At 40.9% G+C, this 25,673-nt stretch overlaps 1 protein-coding gene across 1 annotated transcript in view; it reads right to left on the bottom strand.

Moving 5' to 3' along the window:
- PTDSS1 (phosphatidylserine synthase 1) overlaps positions 1–25,673 on the bottom strand; it is a 62,140-nt gene that overhangs the window by 15,489 nt on the left and 20,978 nt on the right. Inside the window, exons 4-9 of the mRNA XM_030553523.1 lie at positions 20,994–21,118; positions 17,561–17,719; positions 11,815–11,966; positions 9,449–9,590; positions 7,260–7,372; positions 5,062–5,127 (exon numbers count right to left, since the gene is read on the bottom strand). Of these exons, the coding sequence (XP_030409383.1) occupies positions 5,062–5,127; positions 7,260–7,372; positions 9,449–9,590; positions 11,815–11,966; positions 17,561–17,719; positions 20,994–21,118 (757 nt within the window). The remainder of the gene's footprint in view (positions 1–5,061; positions 5,128–7,259; positions 7,373–9,448; positions 9,591–11,814; positions 11,967–17,560; positions 17,720–20,993; positions 21,119–25,673) is intronic.

Genomic DNA, 25,673 nt, shown 5'->3' with positions numbered 1-25,673 from the left:
TGACAGATTATTAGACAAGGGAAATGTGATAGACCTAATTTACCTCAATTTCAGTAAGGCATTTGACACAGTTCCACATGCGGAATTATTAGTCAAATTGGAAAAGATGGGATCAATATGAAAATTGAAAGGTTGTAAGGAACTGGTTAAAGGGGAGACTCCAACGGGTCGGTACTGAAGGGTGAGCTGTCAGGCTGGAAGGAGGTTACTAGTGGAGTTCCTCAAGGATCGGTTTTGGGACCAATCTTATTTAACCTTTTATTACTGACCTTGGCACAAGAAAGCGGGAATGTGCTAATAAAGTCTGCGGATGACACGAAGCTGGGGGTATTGCTAACACAGAGAAGGACTGGGAATATCATATAGAAGATCTAGATGACCTTGTAAACTGGAGTAATAGTAATAGGATGAAATTTAATAGTGAAAAGTGCAAGGTCATGCACTTAGGGATTAATAATAAGAACTTTAGATATAGATTGGGGACGCATCAATTGGAAGCAACAGAGGAAGAGAAGGACCTTGGGGTATTGGTTGATCACAGGATGACTATGAGCCGCCAATGTGATATGGCCGTTAAAAAAGCTAATGTGGTTTTAGGATGCATCAGGCGAGGTATTTCCAGCAAAGATAAGGAGGTATTAGTACCGTTATATAAGGCGCTGGTGAGACCCCACCTGGAATAGTGTGTGCAGTTCTGGTCTCCCATGTTTAAGAAGGATGAATTCAAACTGGAACAGGTTCAGAGACGGGCTACTAGGATGATCCGAGGAATGGAAAACCTGTCATATGAAAGGAGACTCAAAGAGCTTGGCTTGTTTAGTCTAGCCAAAAGAAGGCTGAGGGGGGATATGCTTGCTCTTTATAAATATATCAGAGGGATTAATATTAGGGAGGGAGAGGAATTATTTAAGCTTAGTACCAATGTACAAATGGGTATAGACTGGACACTAGGAAGTTTAGACTTGAAATTAGACGAAGGTTTTTAACCATTAGAGGAGTGAAGTTCTGGAACAGCCTTCCAAGGGGAGTAGTGGGGGCAAAAGACATATCTGGCTTTAAGACTAAGCTTGATAAGTTTATGGAAGGGATGGTATGATGGGATAGCCTAATTTTGGCAATTGATCTTTGATTATCAGCAGATAAGTATGCCCAGTGGTCAGTGATGGGATGTTGGATGGGATGGGATCTGAGTTACTGCAGAGAATTCTTTTCTGAGTGCTGGCTGGTGAGTCTTGTCCGCATGCTCAGGGTTTAGCTGATCGCCATATTTGGGTTCGGGAAGGAATTTTCCTCCGGGGCAGATTGGCAGAGGCCCTGGAGGTTTTTCACCTTCCTCTGCAGCGTGGGGCATGGGTCACTTGCTGGTGGATTCTCTGCAGCTTGAGGTCTTCAAACCACAATTTGAAGACTTCAATAACTCAGACATAGGTTAGGGGTTTGTTACAGAAGTGGATGGGTAGGGTTCTGTGGCCTGCTTTGTGCAGGGGGTCGGACTAGATGATCACATTGGTCCCTTCTGACCCCAGAATCTATTCCTTTTGTTTTTTACAGAGCAAATATTTGTAACGAAAAATAAGTGAGCACTGTATACTTTGTATTCTGTGTTGTAATTGAAATCAATATATTAAAAATGTAGAAAACATCCAAAATATTTAAATAAATTGTATTCTATTATTGTTTAACAGTGCTATCAATCTAATTGCTTGACAGCCCTAAAGAATATCATTTAATGTTGCTAACTGCCAGCTCCACAAATGAAATAGCTACACAGCACATCAGCCTGTATGCCATTCCAAAAGCAGACAACTGAATCTCAATGTTCACTGGTTGTTATAATGGAATCTCTTAAGATTCAGGAAATGGGCATGAAATGGATGTTCCTTAAAACCTCAGTGCCAACTGATTCTCCTAGGTTGCTTATATTTGCCAAAAGCAAGAAGCAGGAGCAAAAGCGTACCTCAGCATGTATGAGCCCTGATGGGACAATATCTACAAGAGCAAACCTTGCTTACATGAACAGCACTGATGTCTGCAACTTCAAGAGGACAGAATGTTCCTTTCAAAAAAAGCACAGATGTTTTAAGACAGATTTGTTCCCTTCACCTTCTATAATGTTTCTATGATCGAGTGAGAAAACAGGAAGCCCTTAAAGGCTTTCTGCAGTCTGTAATCCTCTCCCAGCTTTATAGGACAGGTTTCTATGATTTTTGCCAGCTGTGCTGCTACATTGTCAGAGGCCAGACTCCTACAACATGGATCTTACCCAGGCAGTTACAGACATTCTGCTTTCCAGAATTGTCCATTATAAAACAATCCTTTCCATATCTCAAAAATTAAAATAAGAAAGGGGAAAAAAAGCAGGATAAGACTCTAAAAAGATATAACTTTAAAAAAAAGTTTTTTCTACTTAACATCTTTCATTACCATTACTTGCATTACTTTTAACATGTTAAACTTCAACTGTTGTAGAAAAGAACATTTGAGATAACCCCATTGTCTAAAGCAGTGGCATATACAAGTGAGGAAACAGTAAATGAAAAAATAAGGAAATGTTAGTATTAAAGGTGTTGCCCTACTACTCCAAGATCGATGGGAAAAAAACAGTTACCTACCTGTAACAGTAACTGTCGGTCTGCAAAACGTGGGTACAGACATATATTCCACTTAGTGTGCGTGTGCCCACTGCACTGAAATCGGAGAATTTTGCTTTACATTGCCCATTGGGGTGGTGCTTGTGCCCTCTGGCCCCATAGCCCCTCCCACAGCTATTTAAAGGCAGCGCTGCCTCGACCCCCTTCCATCGCACTGAACATCAATAGCTGATTTTCTGTTTTGCTCTGGCTTTTTTTTTTTTTTTTTTTTTTTTTTTTGACAGTCTTCTGATTTTGTTTTGTTCAAAATCAATGCTGGTCAATCAAAGAGACTGAGTGTAATTGAGGACTGATTTTTCAGATCTGCCCCTTATAATCAATCATCTAGGTATGGGAAGAGATGAGTTCCCCTCCTCCTGAGATAGACTGCTATCACTGACATGCATTTGGTAAATATGGATGGGGCTGATGTCAAGGCAAATCAGAGAATTGTATACTATTAATGCTGACCTGCAACTAGGAATCTCAGAAACTTCCTGTGGTTTGGGAAAATCAGCAAATGGGAACACGCATCTTGGAGACTAAAAGCAGCAAACCAGTCATTGTGATTCCAGCCACAGGAAGAAGGAACAGATAGAAATTGGATGGTATAACCCAATTGCAAAGTGCTTAGGAGTCACTTGTCTGAGGTTACTGAATCCCAAGCTCTATGGAAGTGGGACAGCATGTCCCCAAAGGGAGGGGAAACAGCCTTGACTGGTGACTGGTTTGTTGCCCTTGAAGGGAGGGTCAAATTGGCTGCTTGCCATTAGTTGATGGACTATAGGCTGGCTGGCTGAAGATGGAAAAAAAGAGGGCCTTCTTTTGTGCAACATGTGTCTCCTCTTGGAGAAGTCCTGTTGTCTTGCAGAATAAGCAGGCTGCCTGAAATACTGTTGGGAGTACTAGTGGAACTGTTGTTGTTGTTGTAGATCCCCATAATGATGCCTTAACTGTTGAGGTATAAACCCCAAAGGATCGTAAAGTGGCCCTGGAGTCCTTAAGAGAATGTAATGTCTCATCAGTCTTTTCAGAAAACAAAGACACAGCCACGTCTGTAGCCAAGAAGCTCTCCTCATTGTTACAGCTGAAGCCATAATCCTAGATGAGGTGTCCTCCATATTGAGTGCTGATTGCAGTGATGTCTTAGACACTAGTGGGCTCTCTGCCAGAAAAATCTTAAACTCTTCCACAGCATCCTCAGGCAACTCGTCTATAAATCTGGACATTGTGTCCCAATTCACAAAGTCATATTTAGATAAAAGCACCTGCTGATTAGCAATGTGCATATGTAAGGAAGACATAGAATAAATTTCTCCCCCATTTAATCCAATCCCTTGGCCTCTTTTAGATATTCACTTATATCTGCCCTGCCACATTCTCTCAGTAGCGGCAGTCACTGCAAGCGAATTAGGTAGTGGATGCAAGTAGAAACACTCAAATCCTTGCACAGGGCCTGGACTAACGTGGCCCTTGGTGTTGAAAACAGGATCAGTTCTGTTATTTTTAAGCATCTGTTGAAGCACTTTACCAGAGAGTTCCCTTGTGATCCAAAAGAAGGCTTCCTGCAGTGTCAAAGAACCTTTTTAGTGGAAAGCTCTATAATTCGGCAGGGGAGTCCACTAGCACAGATTGGAAGTTCTGGTTAGCAAAAAGGTCTGTACCATCTCTAACTTCTATGATATGAAGAGGATTTTGTAATTTAAAATTTTATTAAGCCACTGTTCCAGAAGCCAAGTAACTAATAAATGAAGACTAATACAAATGAGCTTGACTGGATTTTTATATTGATCTAAAAATAAAATCTGCTATATGTCATCTAGCTGCGGAGAATGGTGAAATAATTTACAAAGTGTGCTTAATAAAAATTTGTATAGTGCCCAGCACCATGGGATCCTGATCCATGACCTGGGCTCCTAGGTGTTACTACAATGAAAAGTTATTATGTATTAAGAGCCTAAAATTCAACTCTCGTAAAGCCAATAATCACTGAAAACAGAAGGAGTTGTGCCCTCATACCTGAAGGCAGAATTTAGCCCTACTTAATTACGTTTCAATATCTCTGCTAGGCAAGCACTTTGCACAGTTAAAATGGATGCATAGGGGGAAGCTATTTGCTAAGCCACCAAATGCACCACCAACTAAGTAGGGGACAGAATGCAGAGCCCTAACTAATATTTCTCTCTTTAACCAGCTGCACCTATAACTCTCCCTTCCCTTCTCCATCCTTTCCACCCCACAAATCTAAGATTTTCTTCCCCCATAGGCTTCTCCCAAGGAACCTTTTCTGTGCATGTCTTTTAGAATGAAAGCAGTTTGGGGCAAGGACTGGCTTCATATCATACCTGGCAACGCACTGCCAACACTTAAAACAACAAAAACAGAACATGGCCTCGTGTTTGTAAAATTTCCAACAGTCAAGAACACTTACCCGAACACCCAGCACTGAGTTCCTACCCTTTTGCACTGTGTGTCTGTGAGGTAGGCGTAATATTGCCTGGAAATAGAAACAACAAATGAAAATTCTTTAACGAAGCACAACGCTTCTGAAATACATTTACACTTTTAAAAAATGATTAACATTAATATTCCCTGTATCAAAAGTGGAGCACTTAGGGCTTATATCATACGTTAAGCTAAATCATGATGAAAGCCTACTGGATGGCTTCAGTTTTAGTAGGACTAATCAACAGATGGGGGAAAAAAAATTAACCAGAGGCTAATAAGTCTTGGAAGAGCAAATTTGATTCAAAAAATTATCCATGCTCTGAACTTTGAAGTTATTTTTCATTTTAAGTTATTCTAGTTCCTGAGTGCGCATGTACGGCTTGGGAGGTAAAGTGTGTAAGTAGAGGGTTAGTCTTGGGGAAAAAAACCCATAGTCTAAGGAAACCAAGGATCTGTTTAAAAATTAGATTCATCATTTTAAAATATGCCTCTTTCCTGTTTTGACGTTACTCTGCAAGGCTCCCATTCTGACATTGCGTCTAAGTGGGAATGGAACATAGTTTACATGACTATACTGACAACTCTGGTGACTGTTATCCTCCATTCACAGAACACACACAGCACAGGCAGCAGCACAATGCAAGGTTTTTCATCATCTGCCAACCTGTATCAGCACTGACCTGGAGAGATCACTGCTAGGGGTGGGGGTTAATTCAGTTTCCAAGCCATTCAATTCATGTTTTTTCTACAGAGACTGCCAATAAAGAATACTACTTGTGACAATGATTGTATTTTGAGGGTAACAGATTAATGGCTAATTAATGTGAATGGAAGGTAGAGCAATACTTGTGATATGATTATTAGGAAAAATGCCATTTGCCAGCATAGTGGGACACATGATGCTGAATTGTCTTCTTTTTATCCTTTCACAAATACAGAGGAAATTAAATTCAAAAGTCTTATGTTACTGTAACGTCAGGGTTAAGAATTTAAACAGAGGAAGCATAACGGGGAAGAATGGTCCAGTGGTTCGGGGTGCTAAGCTGCGACTCTGGAGACCTAGATTCAATTCCCTGCTTTGCTACAGGCTTCCTGTGAGACTTTGGGCAAGTCATTTATCATATGCTCCAGCCCAAGCAGGAACGTCTACACTGCTATTTTTAACCCACTTGCAGGAGCCCCACAAGACCAAGTCAAGTGACCCGGGCTCTGAGACTCGATGCCACGGGCTTTTTTTTGTTTTTGTTTTTTTTTGGGCAGTGTAGACATACCCTTTGTTTCTCTGTGCTTCTGTTCCCCATCAGTAAAAGGAGGATAATAGCACTTCCCTACTCACAAGACTGTTATGAGGATAAATACACTAAAGACCGATAGGCGCTCAGATACTATGGTAATGGGATCCATATAAGTACCTAAGAGAGACAGAACACACAATATTGAAAAGTTACAGTTCCTACACAAACAATTTGCACACACATATTAAAATATATATTTACCAGAATCCCACCAAAAAAACAACCTCAAGTACAATATATGCTTCAATAGCTGGAATCTTGACTTCTCTATTTGGATGTAAACAGAAGCTGGTTGCTACACAGAATTACTTCATGAAATAATTTTGTGAGGTGACTATGGATCGATTAGTTCTCAAATCCCAATCATGGTTCATATTTTGTAGCTTCACTAATTATTCAGAACAAGGAACTATCACCTTTCCTTATAAACAAGTTGTGGTATATTCCATACTCAAGCATAAATAGGTAGCTAGAGGCAAGTATTATGGAAAGACCCACAGGTTTAAATTCCCTAACCTGCATGCTGTCATGATTATATGGCTCTTGTCAACAAAAGACCCTTACATGAAATTATGGGTGGCTATATATTGAGTTAATCCATCCAACACAGGCAACTGCTGTGCAATCAGAAGAGAGAATGAGGGATTCTTATCAAATAGAGATTTTCACACAAGTCTCACCATTAGTAGCATACACCCAGACTGCTGAATTTTATCCTTAGTCTTATACCTAGTACTGCAAAAATAATGATAATTTTGCCCTTTTTGAAGACTTAAATGCATTATTTCTTTTCACATACTATATTTATTTATAAAGCCTGCACACCTTTTCTTGAGTTCCAAAGGGTCTGAACTACTGTACAATTAGAAGAAAAAAAAGAAGTTACCTTACAGTGGGTGCTGTGATAATTCCAATTAAGAGAATTCTACCCCAGCTTAAAGGGTGACTTGCTTGGAATACAAAGATATGTTTCAAAAAGAATGTGTTCAACTCAGTCAGCTGGAAATAAAAAAGTCAGTTAATAAGGTTCTATTTTACAGGACAGACACATGCACATGTAACCCCTTCTCAGAGACTGATGCAGAAAATGTTAGGATTAATATAATAATTAAAATACACACGAGGGAATTATGTATGGTTTACTGCAGCTCAGTAACTAGCTCTTTCTGCTTGGATTAAGAACTAAAAGCTCTAAAAATAGCTTCAGAATAGGCAAAGTTGTATACCAAGTCAACATACCAAAAAATAAAAATTAATAAAAACACCACCATCACTCCCCCCCCCAAAAACAAAACAAAATAGTGCTGAACTACTTTGTATACTTCAGATAACCCATCAAGGTTTCAGTTAATAGTTTGCAGAGTTCCATTTTGGAATAACAGCGTAATTCTTGACCACTTTCTCTTCTTTCTAAATTTGTGTCCTAGCACTAGTTCAAGTCTGTAAAATTCAGAGCTCACTGGACTCTTTACAAACCAAATCCAGATGAGTTTTTTCTTTTTAAAAGAGTTCTGCATTTATATCTGTTTAGTTTAAAAAGTTTTTTTTTAATTAAATCCCTTGTAAAGATCTAAAGTTAGTATAAATTATGGGCAAGTGGCTGAAATATGCACAAACATGTTCACAATTTAGTACTAGTATATTTATGCGCTCACCCCAACAAAACCACAAATGATCAAACTAGTCCATCACTTAAAAAAAATAAACAGTTAAAATTGAATATGAAAATCTGCAACTGGAGGTGGCAGCTCCAAGCAGCTGTAATAAACCACCTGCTCCCTTGAAACAGGTACTCGGGTTTAATTATACTGAAATCTTTAACCCCTTAAGAATTCTCAAAGTAGAAAATCAAGTGAGGATGTGACTGCTCAATGTGATCATTTTTTATTTTAGATAGCGACCCCTACATTGTATTGTACTGAAGTATTTTTGGAGTAAGAAGTGTAGGACCTGGTGTCCCAGTGGGCCTCATCTCAAAACAAGACATCTCTCACAAATGAAGTCTGTTCCAATTAGCAAAATTGTAAGCAAGTAAATTGCATGCTATCTTGGGAGTGAATTTTCTACAATGCTAGAATGATAATATTCAAACATCTCTGTGGAGATTGCAGAAATTAGCCTAATTTTTATGGGGAAAGAATTTCTTCTACCTCCCTCCCCTCCCTTAACATTCACTGCATTAATTCTCTTCTTTTTTGCATTAATGTAAAAGCCTTTGGCAGCAGCAACATGATTGGGGGCAGACGCCAGTGCCTGTAAATAGTTTGCAGTTGCTCAGTAATGCAGGGCTCTATTGCTGTATCTCCTTCTGATCAAGAATGGTTTAAATTAAACCAGTGGTTCCTGAGCTTTTAGGGCAAATGTACCAGTTTAACAGAGTTGTATGAGGTAGTGCCTGCCAACTCAGGCAGATTACAGACCACACAACTGAATGAGAGGCAGATAGCAGTAGCACATAAGTGCCCAGAAAACAGGATCATCACTAAAGGGTATGTCATTAAGGGCTATTACGGGCTTCACTTAAGCAAAACTGCCACTTGTATTAAATGTTGCCTGACTGAACACAGATTAGGGGCAATGGGATTAGAGTCCTAAGAAAGAGAGCATATCCCTGGGTACCATCACAAATGCTGTAAAGTATTTCAGCAAGTGCCTAATTTGAGGCACATGAGTAAACCCATTAAAGTCATATGCACTTAAAGTTAGGCATATGTTGAAGAATGTTGGTGAACTGGAGACTGATTTCTGAATATCATACTGGTAGATGGCACCATCAGCTGGGAAAAACCTACCCATCTGTCTCTTCAGTTCTTATAACTATCCACTGCATACAGTAACCCCACAGCCGGTATATCAATCTGCAACCATTTGTTTCTTTCACAAATACTGTAATTTCACTCCTAAACTGTAGTCCACATGCATTGGATAGTGTCCAGAATAGTTGGTAGTATCAGTTCATTTAATTATACATTTCAATGATGGACTAAGATAAGAATATAATATCTTCTAACCAAACTCAGCCAGTAAGTAAACTGAGCTGAGACTAGTTTTGATTTCACAAAAGTTATTTCTTACCTGCCAGATGATCATGAAAAGATATATTCCAGCCACTCTTTGAAATGAAGACTTGGGGTCAAACCAGCGAACATAGGTCCAGCTAGCTGGAGTGAACTGTAATACAGCTCTTTTGATTTTCCCTGTGGTGGTATGAATATCCCTGAAAGAAAAGAATGGCTGCAGTAAAGACAAGGAAAAGATAAGGCGGGGCTGGGGGAAGAGTGATACTGCATTTTAGTATTTCTATAATAAATCATGATGCAGTGCTCTTTCCCATACATCTATACTTAAGGGCAATGTGCTGTGTGTTACAGCAAAGGTTGCATTAAGAGGCAGAATTTATTGAGTGTTTCGGTGAAGAGGCAAACAGCTATTATGAGAAATAGCCTTCTTATAGCAGAGCTATATACAGACTTCAGTCAGTAGTAAAAAAGCAAAAACTAGAAAACACTGAAGGCAAACTCCCAGTGCTATCTAAAGTACAGTTATTCAATTTGGGTTTCAAAGCATTTTTTTCTTCCCCTGAAGGAAAAAGGATCAAAAGGAATGGTGTTCTGCAAATCTCCCACAGAATCCTAAAGAGACGTTCCCTCGTTATCTCCCTATTTTACAGCTTCACTGTCCTTACCAATACGTGTAGATGGTGATTCCCTTCTATAGATCACCAACACCACTCCTTAAAGAATCCGTCAGATTTCGTTATTTAGAAATATGAGATTCCTATTCCACTGGTCTGAGTGTGTTGCTATTGCATGATTCCCAACCCATGCTATCTTGGTATTGGACCCAACTTGGGTGTCCCACATGGCCATGTACAGCATTGTATATAAGCCATAAGCTTATCTCTGCTTCATAATTTCCCCCCCACGCCCACTCCCCATCTTGGAAGGAGGGGGAGTCTCTGTGAGATGGGCTGCATTTTGTTTTTAACATCTTTGTTACTTGAATGGTTAACAAAACAAATGGAAGGAAAGCTGTTGGTGGAACCTTCCAACTCTCCTCTCCTCTCCTCTCCTCCAGCTGAGGGTTGGGAAAGCAACAAATTAGATTTCAGCCTGTTGTGATGTCACTATCCTACTCTAAGTCTGTGCTCCTCCAGGAGAAACGGGGAAATAGAGACTGAAATTTCTGGTATTTGTTTTTTTAAGTGCAAGTTTGATTTGTTTATTTCTTTTAATCTTCGAACCCACCTTTACATAACAGAAAAGAGCAGTAAAGGACATTAGCAAAATCATTTTTCTCCTTGCAGTTCACCTTTGTAAAATCACCAGCCAAGAAATTAAAAATGCTAGGAAATCACATGAGCTTTTTAAAAGATAATGACAACCACCACCACACCACCCTAAAATAAAAAGCTAGTGGTGAAGACGGTTCCCTCAATGGATATACTATTTGTCTTACTCCTAATCTGCACTGCACTCTTCCACAGATGTGGGACACCAACTCTATGATGTTCCTTGTGTCCCTGCAGGATTGCAAAGCAGGAAATCCTGAATTTAGACCAAAACCCAGGTCTCCCTCAGCTTAGCAAACAGCATGTTCAGTTAAGGAAGGTAATGTGGTTTAGTGTATAGGATACAAGACTGGAAGGCAAGAGATCTGGGCTCTCTTCCTAGCTCTGCCCCTAACTTCCTGTGAGTGACTTTGGACAAGTCACTTATCCTCTTTCAGTTTCAGTTTCGCCATCTGTAAAAGATGGATAATACTGCTTTGCCATCTCAGTAAAACTGCAGATGAAATTAAATCTTTGAGTTGGATGGATGAAACATACCATAGGCCAGATTCTGCCACTCTTATTCACACTGACTACTACCTTATACTGCAAGTGCTTCCACTGACATCAATGGAACCACCTGTGGAATAAGGTACTACACAACATACGTTTATCAGAATGTGGTCTTACATATGTTAGGTACTGATAGTATTATTGCTGGGTTACCACACTAGAGCATAACAGCCTGATTTCAAACCTACTATTAAAAGGATTTAACGAGTCCAACAGTTCAGATGTACGTGTGTATTTGGTTCCTTTTCCTTCAAACAATGCTTTGCTGCCATGAATTAAAAGATTAAAAATGCAAATATCATTTCCTTCTACCATTTTGTTTTCTATTTACCCTCAACTTTCACCTTTAAGACTAAGCAAAATTCTTAAAAATCCAATAATAATCAGGAACACAATTCACACAAAAGGATTAACACAAGATGGTGCCCCAACATTATTAATCTCTTATATAGCACTGTCAATATACACTGATCACACTCCATTTCTATAGCATATGCATTTTACATACATAAAGACATTTCACGGGGAGCTAATAATTCAGAATTTTACACTGCAATATTTAAAACATGAAGCTTATTGGCTTTTACTTTAGACCTACTTGAAACTTGCCCAGTGATAGGTCCTCATCTCCAAGAAACGACAAACTATCATGCCCAACCAGATGCCACCCCCGTTACATAGCAGGATGTCCAAAATGACTTGATCCCACCAGCATTCAGCAAAATTAGGCAGAAGATGCATGAAGAACAGCTACAGAATACAGCAAAAAAAATTCTGGGTGAGGAACAACATAGAATTCTTATAAAGATTTTCAACTTTCTTTCTTTCTTTTTATTTTTTTTTAAAAAGCAACTGTTGAACAAACAAACTGTCATATTTTATGAGCCTGTTTAAAAGTCCATGGAAGTCAATGGGCATCTTTCCACTGATTCTAGTGGATTTTGGATGAGGGTCCTACAAAGGCTTCAGAGGTTTCCCTTCTCTCACCTTTTCCCTCTAGTGCTGTACTATCTACAGGAATCAAGTGCAGAGTTTTGACCCCCTCAGATATAATTCAACGTTATAACACAGAACCCTTGCAGAACAACTGCATTTTTTTCAGAAAAAGGAGGGTGGTTTTTTGCTTGTCTAAAATCAAAAAATCATCTTTGTTATTTAGTGTTAAACTGTCTGTTCTCTGAACAGTCAATAACATGGAATCAGCAGAATGCATTTACTTTTTAATCATCAGCATCAATATTGAAGCACATTGGAACGCATGATTTTTAAGACTTAAACTGAAAACAATTCAGGAACTTAAGTCTTTTTTGTTAATGATTTTTTGGGGAATTTACTAGCAACCTGTATGATGCAATTTTTCTATTCATAGATAGACACAGCATAGAGAGTGGCAGTGCAAGCTTTGCCTTGCTGACCTACCAAACTGTCTCAGTCCTTGATCTGGAGGGGCCTAGGAGCAATAGGACATTTCATTTTCCATGTGTTTTCAATCCCTTGCATTTCTGCTAACTGCCAATCAAGATAGTGCTGTGATGGTGCTATTAAAAAAGAGAAGACTAAGGGTTGGTCTACCTACTGCTTAAGTCGATGTAACATAAGTCACTCAGGGATGTGAAAACGACAACCCCCTGAGCAATGTAAGTTACACTGACTTAAGGCGCTGTCCACATTGTGCTATGTTGGCAGGAGACTGCCTCCTGCCGACATTACTTCTGCCTCTCGCGGAGATAGAGTAATTATGCCGAAAGGAGAGCACTCTCCTGTCAGTATAGTGTGTCTTCACGAGACACGCTACAGCAGTGCAGCTGCATTGGTGCAGTTGTGCTGATGTAGCGCAGTAGTGTAGACATGTCCCGGGACCAACTACTTATTTCACATAGTGCAGAATAGACAGTAATGACTTTCAGTCAACAGCTAGATTCAAACGAGCAATATAGGGGTAAAAGAGCTGTTACAATCTCCCAATATTTCGAGTTTCCTACGAACTTCCTTTGGAGAGTGTAACATCATTCATTTCTAAAGCTCACTGTCTTGCTCCTGTATGACTCGTGTTCATGTCATAAGCAGCATATAGCATGAGTCCAGCAATAAGATATACCCTCTGCCCTTCAAGAAGTAACTTTATAATCTTCATTCATAGAGTGAGTAAGGCAGCATAGTGGGACTGAGATATTTTAAGTAAAACACAAACCTGATTCATTCAAGGCTAGCAATGGATTGCTCAGCTTAAGTGAAAACAAGTTTTGATCTTCATTACAGATTATCTCCCCAAACCCCAAAGGTTCGAAATTGGATAACATTTAGCAATTCATCAGAAAAGGGGATATGTGCATGTTGAGCAGTCCCTGTGATATGTTCAAGGAGGTGACAAGTAAAACAGATATTCCTCATAGTATTCTGTATTTTCTTTCATTAACGCTAACAAAAGTAAAAGGAATTGGCTTGCGTAGTCTCTTGCGTTCTACCAGAATTTCACATTAAAACATCTTTCATTGCCAGAAGCATGCAGAAAAAATATTATGTCAGATACGTGAGGGAGGGGTAAGGAGTGCCTCATGCACAGAGCAAGAAAGGATGCTGGTCATTGTAAAATGAGATACAGAGATCTATCCTGACAGTGATACCTTTCCTCCAGGGTAACTGCAGTAACAGAACCGTTTAAACATCTCTATTTTCCCTGCATTAAAGCTGTGGGCCAGTTTTAACATGAAAAGGAAGAACTTTAAATTATTCTCCAGAAGCAAAGATGTACACGATTTATACTCCAACAGTAGTTTCAAATCAATCACCTTACTTTGTAACATTTTTGGATAAATCAGGTGTGAAATGGGCATTATATCCATTTCTTAAATTATGTTTTAACTCTCTTACAGTATTTAATGATCTTATCTAATGCATTATTTTTTTCCCAAAGACACTGCAGATTATAGGCAAGAAGGCTGAGTGTAAACAAAGTAACGATATTTGCATAATACCAATATGTGGTGGTGGTGGTGGTGCTGAGCACGGAGCATCAAAGGTATGTTGGAATTCCAACTTTAAAAAGATAGTATTCAGCATGTGTGAGTGTCCAGTTTCAGTATGGGGATTTAGCCAGCTGACAGCTATCAATGTTAACAGGAGAGGCACAACAACTAAATCCCTATCCAGCTCCCCTGATAACTACTGTAGGTTTCTAATGACTCTTCTGAAATAGTTAAAGCCCTAAAAATCCATTTGAGTGGCAGCATCCTACCTATATGGTAATCTTTCCCCTAAAGACATTGTCTATTCCAATATTCTACCCTTCACTAGCAGGGAATACCAATCATATGGGGTCAAGTTGTGGGGGGGTGGCTTTGTGATAATCAGTAGGGGATGATACAAGTCATTTTAATTTGTGATTGAGTCAGGATTTCAACCTGTTCTCTGAAGGTGAAGGCTAGTGCATTAGCTCACTGTGCCAGCTAGTGCCTTCATGAACTGGAATTCACTTTTAATTTTAAACAATACAGTTCTAAGAGGGGCCTGGAAGAGATAGAATCCATGAATACCTAAGAACAACACCACACATCAGTAGGAGGCCAATATTTTCAAACTGAGGGGGACTCACATTAGGTTCCTAAATCCGTATATAGTTTCTAAAACATAAGTCAGTTGATATTCTGAAGGCTCAAGCACCATCAAACTCCAATGAAATGACTGAGATCTGCTGCTTTAAAAATTAGGCCTACTAAGTTGAGTGCCCTAAAAATGGATTTAATAACCTAAATTTAGATGCCAAAGTCTCAAAATTTTGTCTGAAGCCTTTTTGGCTTGTAAGAACTAGAGCCTTCTTGGTTTGAATTGCTTAATAACTGAAAGCAAATTTCAGAGAGTCTGTCTCACTGCAGCTTCTAGAACATCAGCTTCCCCATAACTGGCATCCTCCATACCCTGATCATTCAGGTATTACAAAACTGATTCAACTTTATAGAAATGTGGCCTCAGGAGTTTAGGTAGATAACATTCTACTGATCAAATTATAGGTTAGATAACTTAATTTTATCCAACTTTTATCTTATTTAGAATAACGAGTATTCAACTTAATTATCACAACACATCTGAGAACAACAGGTTACTGCATAGACTGCTGTCCCTACTGGCCAATTCAACACAGATGTCAGCAATTACACTGCTCTACAGCCAAAATGCTTCTGAAATAAATGTAGTCCATCTTTACTAATTCTGGGTCACTGAGAACGAAAATGATGCTTAAAATTGTTGATTGGCTCTAGTTTTCAAGATATGCTATTGGGTCAGTATATACAACCCTTGACTTGGGAACGGCGGAGGATAAGTGAGTTATAAAGGGAAGGGATCTCAATTTAAACCAGAAATGACTAAAATACATCTTTGACTGGATCTATGAATAAATCTATGACTGGGTTTGGACAGTACTTGCTTTTTAGGCAAAACAATGAACGATGCAATCTGAAGCTGGTATTGCGTCAATCATGATATGAATTGCATCATGTTATTCCTAGAAGTCATGGATGATGCAATCATAACGAAGCTTACATCACTCTGCTGAACAAATTGCCCTATATCAGCTCTAGAAATCATACAGTGTCATGCTCTCTTATTTGTCAGTGTTTGATTTTGCAAAGGGACACATTTCTGTTTAGCCAAAGTGAGCAGAGATGCCTCGTACTTGTGTGAACAGTGCAGATAACTTCTGCTATGTTTGTGGTGAAGTGACTGTTGCATCACAAAAGTGCAGTATAACCACTATGGTTAAGAAAGCCTATCACCTTTATTTTGGCTGCAAAATTGGAGATCAGGACAAGAGGTGGGCCCCACACATATGCTGCAACACTTGTGCAACAAATCTTCGCCAGTGGTTGAACAGGAAAGGGAAATCTATGCCTTTTGCAGTGCCAATGATTTGGAAAGAGCCAACAGATCATACCAGCAATTGTTACCTCTGCCTGGTGCCTCCAGTTGGGAAAGGTGTGTCAAAGAAGAAAAAGTGGACTGTGCATTATCCAAACATTCCATCAGCTATACGCCCAGTACCCCACGGAGAAGGACTGCCGGTTCCTGATGCACCAGAATCATTCTCACTTGAGTCAGACGAGGAAGAGGAAGAGGATGAAACTTCTGGTCCTGAACCATCAATGTCACAGGACCCACATTTTCTCCCATCCTCCTCCTCTGAACCACACCTCATAACACAAGGTGAACTGAATGACCCTGTCAGGGATTTGGAACTACCCAAGAGTAAGGCAGAGCTGTTGGGCTCCAGACTACAGCAGTGGAATCTCCTGGCAGGCTATCAGGGCAAATGGAGCCCATCAATGCTTGCAGACTATTGCTGGACAGTGACAAGAGATGCTCCATTTAATGAATACAAGAGACAAGCCAAGAAGTGCCGAGTAGACACTGAATAGGACTAAACTATGTACATAATAGTTTTTTGCCTTTTGTTTCATAATACATTTTATTTATATAACCCTTTTGCTGATTTTTAAAGTATTACATAAAAAGGACAGGTGAAATATTATCACGTAAAGCAACCATAAACGCATGAAAAGACCTAGGGTTACAATTTATGATTAAAACTCTACTATCTACACAATATACATAGACATAAAATGTAAAAACTTAAGTATCTTAGAAACAGTAGCCAATCAGTTGTTTTAATTGTCATATTTGAATTCAGCACATCAAAATACATAATAAATAGCACATTTTATCTCTGAAGCAGACGACTTCTCAAAAATTGTAGACCAGTGTTATCAAGCACAAAGAGGGCTTGAGAATGAGAGTCAGCTGCAGAAGTGAGTAATGTGTGCAGGGGCCCACGCAGAGAGAGAACTGCTTTAACATCATAGCACAGAAATCAGTCAGTAATCCTTACAGTTATACGACAGTGTGTTAAGATAAAAGTTGAAAACAATACTGTAGGCTGGGGTCACGTTCTGTAGGATACTGTTACATATGGGGAAAAGTAGGGCTGGGCACTGCAGGGCTCGTCTAACCTAAGGCTTTGTCTACACTAGGGAATAGCTTCCACTTGGCAACTGGTGCCCAGCAATTCATGCTGATCCCTTAGTGTGGACAAGGGCAAGCTAAGGTTTGCACTGATTGAGTTAGTCAGAGTTTACTACTAACTATTCTCACTTTCTAATTTTATTTAGTGTAACCTATTTTGTCTTTACATTTTTTTCCTGAAATGATTATAGCATATGCTTTTTACAATTTATTTTGTACGTATACTTGTATTTAGCTAGTGCTGAAATAAAATTGTCAGTTCTCTTTCCTGTATGCTATGAATAATATATAGTACCATCAGCCTGCTCATGATTAACATATTAACCTACCTCAGTGAGCTCCCAGGTAATGCTAATAGTCCAACATAGCCCATAGCTGCGGACCAACAAGGCCTTCATTGCCCAGCCCCAGAAATGCCCGAAAGCAAATATGTCAAAATGGCTGAGGATTCTCTCCCAGGTGATAACATGGCAGTTCACAGCATATTCCTGTTAACAAAACAACAGAACCTCAGTTAGGATTTACATCTGGAAGCACCAGAACAGAAGCATAAACTGAAAGGCTGAAATTAAAGATATTTTGGATTTTGAAATCCATGTTACTATTTCCACCAACATTAGAAATGCCCTCTTCCGCCTCCTCCTACCCCTGGCAATTAGGTTAGAAAAAGGGTCACTGGGAAACTGAATGGTGAACTCTTGAAAACAGAAGGAATTTTGCTTCTTCTGGTGTGCATCTCAATCATTTTTTACTTGTTTAAGCAGGTGCTGATTGTTAACATTGCCGGTAATTATGGGGCAAATTCTGTCCTCAGTGCATAGCCTCAGGTACGTACACTGTAGGTTGGTTTTTGTGCATGGTGTGGATTGGGAGCAGAATGTCCCTCTTGGGCCTCAGAGCTATACAGAATGAAGTCTCTGTACCCTGCTCCCTGCACGGATAGAACTGCACCAATGCTGCTGCGATCAGGACCTCACATACCTGTCTTACATGGAGAGAGGACTTAACACTATGTACAAGTTTATATATATATATATTTTAAATTAACCAAACTGCTGTAAGCAAAAACCATGCTGCGCTCTTTCATAAGCCATAAATCTGAGATGAGGTAGAACAGGGAAAGATAGAAGAAATCCAAAGAAATAGTTATGTGAAATAATGTTGCTCCCCATCCCTCAGTGCTCTTCCTCAGTTTGTAGCCAGTAAAGCTGCAGTAATGAAGAATAGGATAATAATGATGTCATCTTGGTGTAAATGAATCTGAAAGGGGTAGAGACAGTCTCTGCAGTCTTTGGGGTGAATGCTACACGTGTGACTGAAGGACAGAAACAACAGTAAGGAGAAAGAAGAATGGAAAACACAAATACAAACCCCCAAGCAAACAGGTCATGGGATAAAAAAAAGTTATATACAAGTGATCAAGGTTCTCTTGCTTTAATGCTGTCCTTGAAGGTCTGGTTTTCAAGAAACTCAACAGTGGTACATCCTCAGCACAATGCTTGAAGCAGTTCCACAGACAAGTTGCAGCTCCAACTCCCACTGACTTCAGTGGAGCCAGGATTTCACCTAAGCTCTCCCCACACAGGGACTACAAGAGCTGCTCACTGCAAGTGCCCTTGCATGGGCAGCAGGTATAATAGGCCAGGGGAGGCTAAGCCTCTGCTAACCCCGGCTGTTGTATGACGACACTCTGGCCCACTCCCCTTCTTCTCTGAAGCTGGGGGCGCTCAGCTCCAGTCAGCGGCCTGGGAGGTCAGGCTGGGGCTCAGGCTGGCCAGCGGCCCAGTGATCAGGGTGGCCTGCAGCAGCCAGAGCAGCTGGGGTTAGGCCACCCAGAAGCCCAGGACTCTTCCAGCCATGGGGGAGTGGTGGTGTGGCTCAGGGCTCCAGCAGATGAGGCCTTATGCGTAGGGCTGGAGGTGGGGGTGGGGAAGGGCAGGGAGAGAAGGGGCATGGAAGCCCTGGGCCAGGCCCGGAGCAGTTGTGCGTGAGTGTGTGTGTGTGTGGGGGGGGAGGGCGTTTAAGGGGCGCTGAAGCCCCGAGCCCAGGCTGGAGGGCTGGGGGCTGAAGCAGGGGAGATCAGATTTCATGGACGGTGACATGTTTTTCACACCTATGTAACTGGCAGGGCCCTACTTATGCAGAAGGGACGGGGTAGGGGGCTAGCCTCCCGAAAGCTGGGGGTTCATGCGCCAACCATGGTCACAGGTAAAAGCCACTCTAAGAGGATGGCTGAAAGGTGGGATATTGCCCTGTCTCCTCTTCTCACAGGCTAGCGGAGTTGATTGGGCACAGAGAGAAGTGAAAGTATCATCCGTTGTAAGGGTGGCAAAGCTGCAGTTGCAGTGCACGTGCCCAGGGAGATCCCTCCAGAGGAGTTAGGAGCCCTGGAAGGAAGCCTATTGCAATGTAGTTCACTCTGCACCCTGTCCAGTGCAGAATACGCCTTAAAAGCCACAATCTGGCCCTACATTTTAAAAACCATTACACCAGAATTTTAAAAAATGTGTTCCGAGCAAGTCTCCTAGCTGTAAGGTTTGTATTTATTACTACTACAGTGTAATACCAAAGACAGGATAGCATGAGAAAGTTTAGGTCAAAAGCCTATGAAATTACAGAATCTTAATCTAATTATTTAGGTTATTCACTACTGCCACATTACAATAATGTAGGGTGGATTTTTTTTTTTTGGTAAAATGTAAACGTTATCTTATTGATAGGCACAGCATTTTGAGCACCAGAGAGAGACTCTTGTTTTGCCAACAATGCAAACAAAAGCATCAGAATATCTACTTAGTGCTTTAATTTTTGACCACAGATGGGCATATATCCTACAGCATGCCCTAGACTCTTCCCAGGCCTGGCCACAGAAGACCTGCACAGTATGAACTTTATGGGTTTTGGGGAGAAGGACAAGGAGGGAGAATAAAGTTGCTTTATGCTTTATTACTTCTTTTCCTGCATACACATATGCAGAAAACAGGGTCCAAATTCAAGCCATAAAGCTATAAAGTTAAATTAAGTTTATCTCCCAATTTGTAGAATGACCCACATGCATATGCAATTTTTTAACTATGTACTCTGTTTTATTTCTTGAACAAAAACAAAGTGTATTGTTTGCCTGAAGGAGATTGTAAGTTCCTAGACAGGGCAGGGTGCTGCAAGTTTGTATATTGTAGACACAATGATAATACTCAAATAAAAAGCATAAGACTTGCAGCAAAGATTCCCCAGAAAGAAATCTAATTATACCTGGAGCTGCAAGTATAGCTCTGACACCCTAGCAGTACGTGCCACTTGCACTTTCCTTTGTGTCAAGAGGAGACAGGGCCATAACTCTGGATTTAGTTTGTTCACAAATAAGTCATCTATTATAGCTATTTGTAAGTGATATGAAATAAATTAAGTCTGTGCAAAAGCACAAAAGAAACAAAGTTCCATTGCTTAGTACTTTCAGGAAAAACCCCTCATTCCTGATTATATTTGGTCTGATAGCAATGGTAGACCTCCTATTCTGACTTGACTCCAAGCTGCTCAGGCAAGATCCAGATACTACAATGATAGATATCCTTCAGATATCTAGTATCACTTCCATGATTAATATAACCCAGAACCTCAACACAAATATTTCTAATATGCCCAATAGATCAGTTTTTACTAATCTGAATCAGAAAGAGTAAAAAAATTTTTTTGTAAAATGTAGAGATCTGACAGTTAATACAAAATAGCTGTAACTTGCATGAGGATGCTATGTATACGTACCATGATGTCTGCTTCCCTGGTGGCATAACGAAGATTAGGATCTAGCCAATACATCACTGCTTTGACCTGCTCCAAGTTAAGGAAGAGCACAAACACCAGAAACAGGAAATAGAGAACGCTGAGACCTGTTGGAGGTAGAATCATATTCACATGCAATGTTTATTGAGTATCGGAGGGTAGCCATGTTAGTTTGGATGTGTAAAAGCAGCAAAGAGTCCTGTGGCACCTTATAGACTAATAGACGTATTGGAGCATGAGCTTTCGTGGGTGAATACCCACATCCGACAAAGTGGGTATTCACCCACGAAAGCTCATCCTCCAATACGTCTGTTAGTCTATAAGGTGCCACAGGACTCTTTGCTGCTTTTAATGTTTATTGAGGAAATTCCATGGGCCAAATAGTCAAAAGTTAGTTACAAATTGGTGCCCCAAAGCCTGCTTACAGAGGTTAACTGCACATAGAAATGCCAATTTGCACAAATGCAGGTTTTGTTCAGACAATAGCTGCATACAAACATTTTACAAACACAGACCATGTGGTAATCTTTGAAAACAAACAAACAACCTCCCCTCCCCAGCCTTTTATACCATTGCCTATCGCATATTCTATTATGCAGGCATGATGGCGCAAAACAGAACCAAAACAAGGCCATGTCTACATCTAAAATTTTGCAGCGCTGGTTGTTACAGCTGTATTAGTACAGCTGTATAGGGCTAGCGCTGCAGAGTGGCCACACTTACAGCAACCAGCGCTGCAAGCGGTGTTAGATGTGGCCACACTGCAGTGCTGTTGGGCGGCTTCAAGGGGGGTTCGGGGAACGCGAGAGCAAACCGGGAAAGGAGACCAGCTTCGCCGCGGTTTGCTCTCGCGTTCCCCGAACCACCCTGCAAACTGCAGGGAAGGAGACCTGCTTGCTCGGGGGTTCGGGGAACGAGAGAGCAAACCGGGAAAGGAGACCAGCTTCGCCGCGGTTTGCTCTCGCGTTCCCCGAACCACCCTGCAAACCGCAGGGAAGGAGACCTGCTTGCTCGGGGGTTCGGGGAACGAGAGAGCAAACCAGGGAAGGAGACCAGCTTCGCCGCGGTTTGCTCTCGCGTTCCCCGAACCACCCTGCAAACCGCAGGGAAGGAGACCTGCTTGCTCGGGGGTTCGGGGAACGAGAGAGCAAACCGGGAAAGGAGACCAGCTTCGCCGCGGTTTGCTCTCGCGTTCCCCGAACCACCCTGCAAACCGCAGGGAAGGAGACCTGCTTGCTCGGGGTTCGGGGAACGCGAGAGCAAGCCGGGGAAGGAGACCAGCTTGATTACCAGAGGCTTCCTCAGGTATGCTGGGATACCTGCTTATTCCACGGAGGTCAAGAAAAGCGCTGGTAAGTGTCTATACTTGATTACCAGTGCTGGATCCTCTACACCTGAGACAAAACGGGAGTACGGCCAGCGCTGCAAACAGGGAGTTGCAGCGCTGGTGGTGCCCTGCAGATGTGTACACCTCCTAAGTTGCAGCGCTGTAACTCCCTCACCAGCGCTGCAACTTTCTGATGTAGACAAGCCCCAAGTCACATCCAAAGAGCAATTTAAACACAGAACTTAAGCAGGAGCACAGGGGAAGCTCTGAAAAAAAGAGATATTGGGACTCAGGGACTGGGCTTTTCCTATCCCGATTTCATTCTCTCCTGGCCTCACTAACATAGCCTTCTAAACCAATAATTACATATTCAGGAACAGAGACACCTGCTTTGAGCTGCTCTGGAAATGCAAATTTAGCTCAAATTTTAGCTTTCCTGGTTAGCAGCTGCTTTGATGTGCTGGAGATTATCATTAAAAATTTAATTCTAAAAAAAGGAAAACTAAGGAAATTCAAAACCACAAAACTACATTAAGATGGTGTTAAGACTGAGTGTACATATCAGTAATTTAAGGGTAAACACACATAACAGGGATGTTTTAATACTTGATTTTGGGCATAATTACAATTCTGGGAAATTCAATTTAGGTTACACTTAAGAGAAATCTAAACGTGTCAATGCAAGAAATGCACAGTTTAGACACGCAAACAACCTGTCCACTAGCAAATTCTGTCCACTAGCAATACCACGAAGAGGAAAAATACAGAAAAACCACCAATATTTGTCTTTAAAATCAGTTTAATTAGGACAAACACTAATAAGTCTTAATAATAATGAGGTTATTGCATGATGTCACTATATATTAAGAGCCAAATCCTGTCCAGAGATATGCAGAGAGAATATGAGAGCTAGAGAACAGTGCAGAGAGCTTCCCTCCCACAGGGGATCTGTACAATATCAAGGAAGGATGGATACCTATCTAGCTACTAGACGAGGTGTAGCCTACTGATTAGAAGTTGTGGTGAAATATGCACTTTCCAATTGTGCGTGAGACACTGTTTTGGAGTTGCAGTTAGGTGCACCTCTCAGAGGCATCCTGCTCTGCATTTACTGAATAACTGTGGCTGACTAGTCATGCCAAGGGAAGCAGAATCACACCAGAGCAGGATTTTTCCCTAATTACGCAGGCACACTCTCTCTCTAATAGTACAATAGACGTTCTGGGTGTGTCAAACTTGAGACCATCCTTTAAATTTACAATTATTGTAACCCAAGACGGTACAGCAGAAGCCAGGTTATTCAAGCTTCGCAGTTAGCTGAATTCTCAAACTTGTTATAGCTAATCAGCAGTGACTCTCTAATGTCAACAAATGAGTCATCAGTTACTTTAAGGGGCTAGATATTTTAGCTACATAAAAAATCCCAACAGAGGCATCTTCAATATCTTTTTGAACAGATCTATTCTTCATATCAGACTTAATTCTATAAAACTATTTTCAAAATCTGCTTTATGCCCCATGAACCTCCAAATATTTTGAGAGGAATTTTGCACGTTTTTGCCACGTATTTCAGATAGTTTTAAGAAATAGAATTTCACTGAGTAATTCCTGCAGTGGAGGGAATTTTTCTGCCCTGCAATGTAAGTGAACACTGTGCTGATCAATTTATGTACTCTGGTTAAAAGATTTGCAATTAAATACCACATTTAGATAACACACTGATGGTCAAAAATACCTACCTAGATAAAAATATGCTGGCACACATGGCTAAATGGGACCCAAGCTGCTCCCCAATAATGTAAGTGTGAAACATGAGTGATTGTAGCATGGGTTCAACTGCACTGCCAGAAATGATAAAACACAGGGTGCAAACCCAGGCAAACATACCCTTCTCCTGGCCTAGTGCACAGAGGAGGGCTGTTGGGTTTGAGAGCAAGCCTGCCCTGCATCTACCTCACAGTGGCAGCTCCTGTCTCACGGGTTTGGGCCCGACTGCCTGCTACAGGCATTGCAGCTGGTGTACAGAGTCGCAGAGCCACTCAGTTCTGTCCTGGCTGCAGATGCTGCAACACTCATGCACCAAATTAAGATACTTCTAGGATTAAAATGTTTAATAAAATCACAACATTTGAAAACTCCTTTTTTTGAAACATGAAAACATTTCTCTCTCTCTCTCTCTAAGCCCCCATGCTTCCAGAATGAATGTGCAGTGCCTGGGAGAGATCATAAATGCATCAGCGCCCTCAACAAATGATTCATAAATCTGCAAAAATTTTAAATTTAGGGCTTCTTTCAACGTATATTCATAAAAACCTATTCACAATTTTTTCTGCTTCACTGGAGTTGATCATTTTAAGTAAAACTTGAAGCTCTAACTGTAAGACATTTTGGAATACTATAGGTCATCCCTCTATCTGTAGAAACAAAGCAGCATCCCTCCATAGTCAGGTTAGAGTACAGGAGCAGTGTCTAATTAAAATATTTGTCAATGAATTAATGAAAAAAATATACAACACAGTTTAGGAATAAAACAATTACAGAGATGGCAATTTTCTTAGGGAGGTTATTTAAAACTTGAAAATGTAATCTAACTCGATCTCCCAGGCTCCTGGCTCAACAGCAGTCGCAGAGAGCCTCCATGGATTTCAAGCTCCTGAATCCCTGACAGGGAGATCTATGAAAAGAGGCAGGGAAGTTCTGGAGTGAGTTGTAGGAAGCAATGTAAGAGGCTTCTAGGTTCAGCACGTGATATCAAGATGGCCATCAATGGAACAGTGGTGGTGACTTGCAATGGATGTACCATGTTTTTGCTCCTGCTTGAAATCCCTTCTGTCTTCATGTGCATGAAGTGCAGGTTAGTGGCTGTGCTGGAGGAAAAGATTCTTGCGTTGGAGGAGCAAGTAGAGACGTTACTGAGAATCAGAAAAGCTGAGAATTTCCTAGAGAGCCAGGTTCAGGAAACAGCAGTACCCCAGATTCAAGGAAGAATGGAGCTGGCCACAAATGAATCAGAGAGAGAGGAAGTCAGAGAGGAGGCCTGGCAGTTTGTAACTACTATAGGCAAGAGGTCACAGTGGCATTCTACATGGCTGGAGACAGATGAAGATGGGCAGGCTGTGGCCACGAAAGAGAAGAGGACTGTCAGGGATTCCACACATCTAGAAATTTCAAATCAATACCAGATCCACAACGTGGAAACTTTGGAAGACATCTTTCAAGATCCAGCCGATCCAAGGGAAAGGAGACATGTAAGAGGGACACATGTGCCAATTCCAATATATCTTTTTTTGAGATGGGGCAACCACATCTGCAGACAGTATTTAAGATGTGGGAGT

Source organism: Gopherus evgoodei, chromosome 2 (genome assembly GCF_007399415.2).
Source record: "Gopherus evgoodei ecotype Sinaloan lineage chromosome 2, rGopEvg1_v1.p, whole genome shotgun sequence".
Classification (NCBI taxonomy): Eukaryota; Metazoa; Chordata; order Testudines; family Testudinidae; genus Gopherus; species Gopherus evgoodei.
This window is presented reverse-complemented; position numbering and strand designations above follow the sequence as displayed.